This window comes from Mus caroli, unplaced genomic scaffold, assembly GCF_978045245.1.
Source record: "Mus caroli unplaced genomic scaffold, Mus_caroli_1 scaffold_15, whole genome shotgun sequence".
NCBI classification, from domain to species: domain Eukaryota; kingdom Metazoa; phylum Chordata; class Mammalia; order Rodentia; family Muridae; genus Mus; species Mus caroli.
Window position 1 is genome coordinate 1,855,774 of NW_028227270.1, and position 11,727 is coordinate 1,867,500.

Here is an 11,727-nt window from a genome sequence, read left to right on the forward strand (position 1 = left end):
TTTGTCTGCCCAAGAGACATCTGGTAGCATCCAGAGACATTTAGTGATACTTAGTATGTAGGGGCCAGAGGTACTGCTTGAATGAAAGGACACAACCTCCCTACAGTGGATATGAACTCAGTTATCTACACTCACGGAACTATGAGCATCTCCCCATGTACAGATGGAGAATTCTCTGCAGTCTTTTTGAGTCGTCCTGAGACCTCAAGCAAGTGACTCACCAGAATAAGAATAGAACAGATCTGTAAGGAGAACTCCCCAAACAAAGAATGATCCAGCCCAAGTTGTCAGAACTGTCAGGGTTGGGAAACCCTTTTGAGGAGAAACATGAAGACGATTATTAATAATCTATGAAATTATAGTATCCAATCTCATGTGTATTAATAAATGTGCAAGTATAGCTGGCAGAATATCGAAGGAGAGTAGGAAAAGAAGAGGCAGGTTCAGTGCACTAAGGAGTGGGGGCTAGTTATAACAAATGAGGCTTACAAATAACAGCAATAAAGCGCATAAACTAGAGAAGAGGGGACATGGGGACGATAGGAAGCAATAGATAGTGGCTAAATGCACAAGCAAATGACACTTCAAGTTCTCACATGAAATTATGGTACTAATCCCCTAAAAGAATTAAAATCTTTTAAAAGGCCTCAAAGACATTAATCAAGGAGTGAAGTCTCAGAATAGGCAGAAGAGTGTGCAGCACATTGAGCTGCTCCTTTGATTGTAAAAAAGCAACAATGAAAACAATTTATAATAAACTGTATAGTTTTTAATAAAGAATGAGAATACATTAAAAAAAAAAAGGCTTACACATTAACCTGGGTGAGTAAGTACTTTAAGTAACTTGTGGTATAGTAACAGTACTTACAGCACAATATTGTACATATTATAGTAAAACATATTTTACTAAGCACACATGGTAGTCTCTAAGAGCTTTTTCTATTTTGATAATCTCATTAGCTATTTACATTACAATAAAATCTTTGCATTCACCCTCCATTTCTGTAACAAGTACTTGAGACAAATCAACTTAAAAAGCAGAAAGGTTTATTTTGGCTCTCGGTTTTAGAAGTTTCAGTCTGTGATCCATTACCACTGGGCCTGTGGCAGACAGAATATTTTGTGGTGGAAATATGAGACCAAGGAAGCTGCTTGCTTCTTGGTGGTGTGAAACAAAGACAGGACACACCCTGAAGGGAAGACTCCACATTCCAGTTTTTCCCTGCTTCCCAGGAGCACCACAGGATGAAGAACAAGCAAACCTTCAATACACAGGCCTTTGAGGACACTTACCCAAACCATAACAGCCAGTTTTTTAAAATATAGCATACAAAATTCTGTCAATTATATCAACTCCAAATTGTATCAAATTATGGATGATGTGAGTTATAAGCAGAAATAAAACAAAAACATTTATCTGATTCAAATGATCAATTAAAATGCTCAAAGATTAATGTTTTGGTTTTCCTTTTAACTTTTCAGCATGACCATCAGGACAAATTTAGAATCTGTGACTTGCTTTGATCTTATATTATTGTATTTACTACAATTTTAAATCCAGTGTTGCTTTCTTTGGCATTTAGGCCTGCACTTTGGTGATGCCTTTCAAAGGCATGCCAGAGCCGAACAGAAAAGTGCTATACTTCTGGACAAAACCTGATGATAGTTTCTAAGACTGACCTGATGGAAAAAGCTGTCACAAACCAAAGACTGAAGCATTTTGCAGTTTCCTCTGCTTTGAGGGTATGGTTAAGTGCATTGAGTCAGGTTGAGGCCCATCTTGGTCTATGAATGTGGCTTTTGCCAAGAATCATTACCCACAGTGCTGGTGGCAGATGTGTTTATGCTATAAACCAGCAAGGGTCCCCTTGCCCTTTGGGAACACCAGTGACAGAGTTCCCTTCCCATCTCCATGTCCACATAACTTAGCCCACTATGGGGGCTGCAAGGAGAACCTGTAAGAGTCCAGGAATGGGGACACTTCTTTGTGTGCTATTTGTACCTCCAAGTAATCCTATAATACCACTGCCTGGAACTGCCCAAGGCATCAAGGACACCCTGAAAACCTGCCCCTGTTCTAATGGCTCTCCTGGAAAATGAGCTTTTACCATGTGTCTAAACTTCTCCTTCAAAGTGAATCAACTCAGAAAACAGGGAGGAGATCAATTGGGAGTTTTAAAAAAAAAATGGGCTTCTAGAGTCAAGTGTGGTGGTGCATGCCTTTGATCCTAGCATTCAGGAGGCAGAGGCAGGTGGATCTCTGTGAGTTTGGGACCAGCCTGGCCTGCTTAGCTGGTTCTGGGCCAGTCAGAGCTACATGAGCTTCTCTCTCTCTCTCTCTCTCTCTCTCTCTCTCTCTCTCTCTCTCTCTCTTTCTCTCTCTCTCTCTCTTCTTTCTTATAAAAGTCAATATTTAATTGGCAGGAAGCCCAGCAGCACCCATTGTGCTGGAGGAGCTGAAAGTTCTACATCTTCATCCAAAGGAAGCCAGGAGCAGACTTGAACTTTTCTCAATACACACACAACACACCCCACACACAGAGACAGACAGGGGGGAGATAGAAAGGAGAAAGAGAGAGAGAGAGAGAGAGAGAGAGAGAGAGAGAGAGAGAGAGAGAGAGATTCTTGTTAAGAACAATACAAAATTACCCACCAATCCAGGACTGATCCCTGTATTTATAATACAGCCATTGCTCTGAGAACCACAACAGAAGAGAGAAATTTCTGGGCAGTGAGGCCAAGTTTCTCAGTGCTAGAGTTTACAAAAGGATCATAGCTGCTCAAACCTCTAAGCACCACTTACTTGGCTTATACCCTCCTACTTAGAAAATGATGTTATAGAGCCACAAAGGAGACAAGAAGTGTACAAATCTTCCTAGGAAGCTTGAAATGGAAAAGTCTGACCACCAGGACCAGTCAGACAAACCTGGGATGTACAGTTAGCTCTAACCTTTACTCTTTCTAAAAGTCTGTGCTATGGAATAAGAGAAGGAAGACAGGAAAGAGAACACCTGAGAGATGATTTTATATTGAAAACACTAAAGCACATAAAAAGGCAATAGGTGAGCTAGACTGAAAAGAATTATATAAAGTGATCTGGAAATAAAGAAACTTGAATATAGACAATATGAAATTGTTTGCTTTCCCGGTATAAAACTGCTAGTGTAATTATTTAGGAAAACGTGTTTATTCTTGAAGGATAGCAAGCCAAATTCTAGAAATTAGGACTGAAGTGTTTGCTATGGCTTGAATGTGTTCTCCAGATATTTATGTATCCTTAAATCCATATGTTGGCATTTGGAGATGGGGCATTGAGTGTAGTTGGTGTTAAACTAGGCTACATGGGTGTGGTCTCCTGGATGCTAGTGGCTTTATAAGAAAAGGAAGAGGATTCTTGTCATATGCAGCTGTCACATTAAGGCCCAGTGAGAAGGTCTTCACTAGATGCTAACCAGATGTTAGTGCCAAGGTCTTAGGTGTTCTCACCTCAGGATCCTGAGCTAAATAAAGTTGCATTTTTTAGGGGTTACCTAATCATAAATGTTCTTTTAGTAACAAGAAATAGATTAAGATATAGGCCATGATGTTTGCAACTTTTCATATGATTTAGTGAAGAAGTTCTTATGCAGGCAGGCGCGCACACACACACACACAGACAGAGACAGAGACACACAGAGAGATTAACAGTGACTAATGTAAGTGGCAGGTATGTATATAGCCCTTGTTCCATTCTTTCAACTCCTCTGTAGAGCTGGAGAACTTGAATAAAAAAAAGTTGGAGGAATTCTATATAGTTAAAATTTATATATAAAGATGGATTTTATATAGTTTTTAAGTTAACTATATTGGTTACTTGTGCACAGTTTTGTTTGTTTTGCTTTTGGTGCTGGGATTGAGCCTACATGTACAACCCAAGTGCTTACATCCTTAGCTGCAATTATTCATTAATAAAACAAAACAAAACGAAACAAGACAAAGCATTAGGTGTCAATAAGGAAGATTTCAGCTGAGAAATTTATAACCAGCTATGGGCCAGTTCACTTGAGGAGTTCACTGTAGGTTCACATGTCTGTTCTAACGAGAGGCTTCATGCCTGTGTGTTCCACGTGCTCTGTGCTTTCTCGAAGTGTGCTCTTTTCTGTCCTTCCTGCTGGGTTGTTTTTTCCCAGAACAGACGTTTTCTCTGCCATTCTTCTTTACCTCTGAGGCTCTCATCCACTGCTTCAAAGTACGATTGTGAGGGCTGATGCAGATTCTTCTACGTTTAACATGAAGGCTGCCAAGAAAACGGAAAAAACGAGTCTTTACAGAAATTACAAATATAAGCCAGGTGTGGTGATATACAACTTTAATCCCAGCATTGGGAAGGCAAAGGCAGGGGGATCTCTAGATACAGGCTACACTGGTCTACAGTGACTTCCAGGACAGCCTGGGCTACATAGAGAAATCCTGCCTGTGACAAGAAAAACAAAAGAATTACAAATACATAAAAGAACTAGTGACTTGTGAGTAGCCCCCACCTTTTGGACATTGCATTTGTAGTGACTTCAAATTGAACACCAAGAGGATAAATTCTTATTTTATAGACATTGTTTCCATTGTCTTCAGATGTCTGCGGAAAGTATTAAACTGAGAACCAGGGAAGGGGAAGTTGGATGAAGAGGAAGAGAGTGGGAAAGAGAAGGGGGGGAAAGAGAAACAAAGGAAGAAAAGAAAACCAGTAACAGACCCAGGTAAAGTCATTCCCTTCCATGTTTAAACTTCATTGAACAAAACCAGTTCACCCTCACTGTGCATCCTGGACATCCTTGTCTGGACCGCTCAGCTGCTACAGACCCTCTTTTTTCCCTGTGAGTCTGCACTCGGGTTATGCCTCTGCTGGTCCTTAATTCCCCATGCCTTTTGTTCTAGTAATTGATTTATTTCTCCCACTGAAGTGGCATTACATCTTGATGGAGCAATAATCTAGATATAATTTTTGAAAAGCCTTTATGCATAGTGGGAACTAACTTATTACAGATATGAAGTCAAATTTGGCCAATAGAAAAATCTACTAAAATATTTTGGTGTCCAATAAAACTTAATATAACATAGTTCTAAATTACAATTCAGAATTTGTTCCAATTTTTCTGTGGTAGCATTCACAATTTGGGATAACTAGAAAACTCTCACTATAAAAAAAAAAATTGAGGTGATTTTTAACTCTCCATTAGGTGCCAGGCAGATCTGATGAAGTGTGGCAAATCTTGCTGTACCTACATGTATAATGTAGCTCTGTCCTGATAAATTGAAAGCCTTGAGCTCGATATTCACAAGAAGATGAAGGAAGAGGCAGGGAATAGGCTACCATTTCTCCTATGAGAAATCATTATGAGATAATGTGTGGACTCAGCAGGGGAGGAGAATGTGGAAGGATGTGGGTGGGCCTTAGCATCCAGTCTGTGGTAGAAGACAGCATATTCTCCAAGCACTGTACGTGGAGACAGCTGCGGAACCAGTGCTGATTCTCAGCAGCCAGTTGCTTTGTTCTTGTGGGAGAAAATCTGGCTGTAGCAGTGCTGAGCTGGAAAAAAAAAATTGCAGCTCCTTCCTACATGCCCAAAGGAGAGAAACGCGCACACACAAAGAAGCCACAGGCAGCAGTAACTATGTGGGAGTTAAAGGAACAGGCAACTATGTGGAAGCCTGTCTTCTGAACAGCCTGGTGAGGCTTCTGTTTTCTGTGATTGCCACTCTTATGATGGTGCTTAGAATCCTCAGGTGTAGAACAGGCTGAACCGTTCAACAGCTGCATTCTGTTGCCCTTTTGTTTGTGATTAAAAGATGGGGCAACACTGAGAAAAGAGGTAGCTTCCCCCACACTCCTGCAGACACTGCCAGTTTCATAATCCCTAACAGGCACCAGCGAACCTCACTGAATTTCTAGATCAGAAACCAGAGAGACCCTCTGATTCTTACCCAGGTAGGGTACTCAAAAAATAGTCCCACGGGCAGGGCATGGTGGCACATGCCTTTAATCCCAGCATTTAGGAAGCAAAGGCAGGAGGATCTCTGTGAGTTCAAGGCTAGTGTGGTCCAGGACAGCCAGGGCTATGTAGAGTGACCTTGACCCTGCTCTCCTGCTGTGTGAGTTCATTCTCTAAAGTTTATTCAACCCCCCACCCCACCCTCCCCACCCCCTCTTTCCCCAGAGCAGCATTTCAAATTTATTTCTGAGAAGTTCTAACCTCCTGAATGACTTCATTGAGGAAAACAACAACAACAACAACAACAACCACCAAATTTTTCTATCCAAGAGAGAATCTCTGTGAGGTGCAGGAAAACCTTCAACCCCAGCCAAGGATGACAGCTTCCTATTGTATTTCTGGAAGCTTCTTAATGAAGTCACTATAGAGGGGTATAAACAAGCAAACTGCTGTCTCAGAGATCAGTAAGCACAAGGATCATTCAGAGGGTCAGAAACAAAGGATTTATTTCCAGCCGGAAAATGGAAGGGAAGAATCTAGTAAGCTCATGGATGTTTGATTTCTATTAATTAATTAATATTAATGGTAGTTTATATGATGCTTATGAGTTACATTTGTAATACAAGCAATGTTTTTGTATCTTAAACACTGGTCTCAAATCGTAGAGCTTTTATATACTGTCATAGTAAAATACAACCTTTGGAGGTGCAGATATGTTCTGGAGTGAAATGATCTTAAAATAATAGTTCTTATATTTGGTATTAGAAACCATAGCTGACAGGGTCTGTATCACAAATCACAGCTGCCTCGTACTTTTCAACTTTCTTACCAGCACAGATCAATTTACAGATTTGCACTTTAATAAATTAAATATGTTTCCAAACACTGATTGGCTCCATAGTTTCTCTTTAATTAAAAGCTGGTACTTTTAAAAACTAAAGGCTAACCCTTTAATCCTGTTTCCTTATCAAAGTGAGGATGAGGTTTGACTCGGAAATGTTCCTCACAGGCTGAGGTCTTTTAAATGATTGCATGCTGACAGTGGTCCTGTCTAGGGATGCTCTGGGACATTTGGGAGGACTTCACCCTGACAGTGGTCCTGTCTGAGGATGCTCTGGGACATTGGGAGGTGCAGTATAAGTGTTCAACTTCCACCTGACTTGGAAAATCATAGTCCAGAAACTGGTTCTGGCCACACTCTTTGCTTCCTGGTCTATGATGGTATGAAGAGCCTCTGCCACATGCAGCCTCCCACCATGTCTTGACTACTACCATGGACTGACTCGGACACTTAGAAATGATTAGCGGAATAAGCCTTTCCTCCATCACGCTGTTTCTGTTAGGTGTTTTGGTCAGAGAAGTACGAAAGTAACATGAAGGGCTTACCCCATTTTTGTTCTATGCCTTCTAGATCTCTGACATTCATTAACCAGCCTCTCCCCCAAATCGAAAGCCTATGGTATTCTCTGGTAATCCCAACAAGCTGTCTGTTAAATACCCATGGGTACTTTTTCTACTTGTCTAACTCTGCCTGAGACTTCCTTGTCAATGTTCGTAGGCCTCCTTTGGGTTGCAATGACAGATACGCATGTCACTGATGTGGGAGGACTTAAGGTCAATATAGACCTCTGACTGCTTTGGGAATCTTATAAAACCCACGGAGCAGACCTTCTCCCAGGGAACAGGGTTACATAACATAAAAATGTCCAGGAGTTGATGCCCCCCAATCTGAAGGTTGTCTAGAATAGCTTATGAACTTTAGCTCTGTCATTTTAAGAACCCTTTGTCTTAAGTAAGGATTTCTTGACTTCTATAATGAGCGGGTGTCTCTGAAAAGATGCAGAAAAATCCTCAATTCATTATCTCATTCTTCTAATAATAAAATTGCAATAACCAGGGATTTGACAACTCTAAGCACTCTATTTCCCCTTTCTCTTGAAAACAAGTGTGTGTGTGTGTAGAAGTGATTTAAATTGCCAGATTATAGAAGCTTATTCTATGGGCCAAGAGATTGCAAGAGGATAAAAATCTCTTAGAGCCCGCAGAAGACCAGAGACCACTGCATCTCTGCTGTAGCCTCACTTCATGGTTTCTTGTCAAATTGGTTACTAGAACAAAGGTTCCTGGGTGTCTGATTGCTCTTTTTCAGTAAAGTTACCAATAATTTCTGGTGGCTAAGGACATGTCACCTCAAAACAGCATTGTTGGGTGGCTGGAGGGTGAGTGTAGGACTTGGGGCATTCCTGCACACAGAGATTGTAGCCTGGTGCTCAGCGGACAGAAGAGTTACTCTTCCTGTGTTCATTTGAATGATGGGTAGGTTGTGTTTCTGACAAAGCATTTTAGACCATTACTTGTTAGCTAAGGGGATAATCCACATTCGGTTTCCCATGTCCTTGCTGAGGGGCACTCACATGACAGCAGCCAGGTCACAGTCCCCGTCAGCTTTCTGGATGCTGCAGGAACTCACTCTCTCCAGAAGTCTTCTGGAAACATGATGAGACACTTCAGTGCAGCAGCTGGAGGCCATGGGAAGTATGGCTACAAGAAAGGGGAGAGCTTGCATTACCGTCCGCAGAGTACCAGCCTGTCCTCATCTTCCAGGTTCCGGGGAAACAGATGGTAAATGTACTCAGACAAGTACTTCTCAGGCTTTTGTGAGAGTAGACAAGGACAGGATGTGTCTCCACCTTCTAGAATGTAAGCTGCATTTTGAGAGAGAAAAATGAGAATCTGGGCAAAATGACAAGAGAGGTGAGAGACAGAAAAGGCTGCACCAGTGATGTTGACAGGGCTGCATACAGAGGATGGAAAGGCTGGGGCCAGTGGTGTCCAGTGCAGTTCATTTTGAAAAAGAGAGGCCTCATGGACCTTGGATGGAGGCTTGATGTTTTCTGTTAGAAGGACGTGGCTTGCCCAGCACATATGAGCTCCCTGATTTGGTCTCCAGCACCATCAAAACAAGAAGTGTGGTGGCCCACACCCATAATCCCAGCATTTGGAAACCAGGTCAGCCTGGGCTACATAGTGGGATTCTGTTTAAAACACCAAAACAAATTTTAAAAATTCTGAGACCATGCTGGGAGCCATGGCTGAGGCCATTTTCCTTGTGGAAAATTTCTAGCTTACATAAACAATCCTGAGAGAACATTTGTGGTCATAACAGTAAGAATATTTGTGGATAGAGAGGACACTGTGACCATTGGTTCCAGGAGCTGAAGATTGCCACTTGACCTTTGAAGAGCCCCCGGCCTTTCCCCCCCCCTCCCTTGAAGCCTCCTCTTGCTTATGCTTAAATTACCACTCCTGGATAAAGTTTTTCAGAACTTGATCAGTCTAATTGTCTTGCTCTCATTCTTCGTGTTTCTTGTCCCTCCCACTCTCTCTCCCCTGCCCTAGGTCCCTGCTGATTAACCCTGCAGGTCTGGGCAAGACTGAAGCACATGACACAGTTTGGGGTGCCTATTCCAAGCCGAGTAGCTATGCAAGGTCAGTGTTGGCAAATGTGATTCAGGAAATGCTGAACCAGCATCACTAAATCCTCAAATGGCCATCTAAGGAGACTGAGCTTTTGAGAAAAGGAGATCACGATTTGATAAAGATTGAGAAAATCTGTCTTGTAGCCAAATGAAGACATATTAATTGGTGGGAGGTGACTTACGCTGTCAATAAATAAGCTCATACTGTCAAGATAGGAGCCATTTGACACAGCACAAATATGAAAATGCATCCTTCAAATTAAAACCACTGTAAATTTATTACCTACCACACACACATTATCCATCTCACCAACTGGATATCACTATAAAACAGTGTTAGAAATCGCAATGGACAGGGGTGCAGGTGGCAGCCCCAAAACGAGACAGACGTGAGCTTCAACAGTTAGCTGGAACATGCAGACCTCTCTACAGTAGACTATCAAAGCAGTAGATGTGGCTGCCTTTGGGAGAAGGGAAGATCTGAATGTCCATGTCTAACCCACATGAAGGTACCAAGCCTACCTGAAGCTTTGGGGGAGAAAAGCAACTTCCTATGCAATGTAAAATGTGTGACTAATTTCTAAGCATTGAAACCTTGTTACCACTAATACACTTCTTACTCAATGCCCATTCAATCATTAAATGAAAAATTCCTTTTTACCAATTAAACCATAAATTTAGTCAATGGGAGATGCAAAAATAAGTGAAATTATATACCCCTATACTCAGGAGTCTGTAGTAAAAGCAATTTGGAACTAAAGTCGTAGGATACAATCCCACTGTCCCAGGTAATTAATTATGTTTCTGGGGGACGGCTCCCTCCTTCCCTCATGATGGTTCTAGGGGTCAAACAAGAAAGCATCTGCAATACGAGATTTAACAGCACACACCTAAACAACCTTTCAGCTAAGAAAGAAATTAAAATGGAACTAGAAAATATCTCGAGATAAAATAGTACAACAAACCTTGTAGAATATCACCAAACATCACTGCAAAAACAAAACAAAACAAAAAACAAACAAACAAAAAAACCCCAGCACACTTGTCTCAAGAAGCAGCTAAATTAAAAGAGAAAGACTTCAAAGAACTTACCGCAAATGCCCACCAATAAATGCTCAATAAACAGTAGGACCTCATCCGAGTGTAGTGAAGGATGTGTTTGGTACCGATAAACTCACAGATACTAAAGCCTACAATGTAGAGAAAAGCACAAGACCTTCAAGCAAGTCCATTTGCATCTTGTCTTAAGAGTGGAGAGGCCCTGGGTGGGTAGGGGAGCAGGGCAGGGGGAGGGAATAGGGAGCTTTCGGGATAGCATTTGAAATGTAAATAAAGAAAATATCTAATAAAAGAAAAAAAAAAAAAAAGAGTGGAGAGGCCCACAAGGTCTCATCTCTCCCAGACGACCTGTAGTCAGTTAATGGTTGCTGGGGGAAGGAAAGACATCTTTTCCAGTGGGGCAGCCACTAGTAAGGTACTCATTGTTCTATAAAGAACCCTGGCTAGCCATGGTGGCGCATGCCTTTAATCCCAGCACTTGGGAGGCAGAGGCAGGCAGATTTCTAAATTCGAGGCCAGCCTGGTCTACAAAGTGAGTTCCAGGACAGCCAGGGCTCCACAGAGTAACCCTGTCTCGAAAAAACAAAAACAAAAACAAAAACAAACAAACAAAAAACCCCTAAAGAAACTCACAATAGGAGGAAAGGAAAGGACATGATTGGGTGAGGATGAAGAGCAGCAGTCTCGAAAGGTGGTGGAAGTGCATGTAGTCAAATATGTGTGTCACAATGAAATAGTTACAATAAAATAAACATATGCAAAAATAGAGGGATAAGAGTTTCAATTTAATGTATTTTTTATATTCCAAGGAACATAGGTTATACAAAGTGTCCCGAAATATCTTAATTATATATCTATGTAAGTCCATTTACAAACAGTCTTCAAAAACGTGTAAACTATGCATTCTAGTTAATAACTGTGTTTAAACTTTAACTATACACGTGAGGGGCTGGAGAGATGGCTCAGCAGTTAAGAACACTGAGTGCTCTTCCAGAGGTCCTGAGTTCAATTCCCAGCAACCCACATGGTGGCTCACAACCATCTGTACTGGGATCTGATGCCCTCTTCTGGTATGTCTGAAGACAGCTACAGTGTACTCATCATATATGTAAAATAATTAATTAAATAAAATCTTTAACTATACACGTGATACAAAGCATTCGTTGTTCTTCTCAGATCCACTTGATCTGAGGGGGAAAATGATCATTTCCCAGAGTAGACCA

General features: G+C 41.4%; 1 protein-coding gene across 2 annotated transcripts in view; it reads right to left on the reverse strand.

The window, feature by feature from the left end:
- Nucleotides 1-811: 811 nt before the first annotated feature.
- Ccl28 (C-C motif chemokine ligand 28) overlaps nucleotides 812-11,727 on the reverse strand; it is a 29,189-nt gene continuing 18,273 nt past the window's right edge. For both annotated transcript variants that reach the window (XM_085830797.1, XM_029468153.2), the window contains 2 exons: nucleotides 8,381-8,507; nucleotides 812-4,276 (listed from right to left, as the gene is read on the reverse strand). In XM_085830797.1, coding sequence (XP_085686923.1) covers nucleotides 4,075-4,276; nucleotides 8,381-8,507 — 329 coding nt within the window. In that variant the 3' untranslated portion in view covers nucleotides 812-4,074. The remainder of the gene's footprint in view (nucleotides 4,277-8,380; nucleotides 8,508-11,727) is intronic.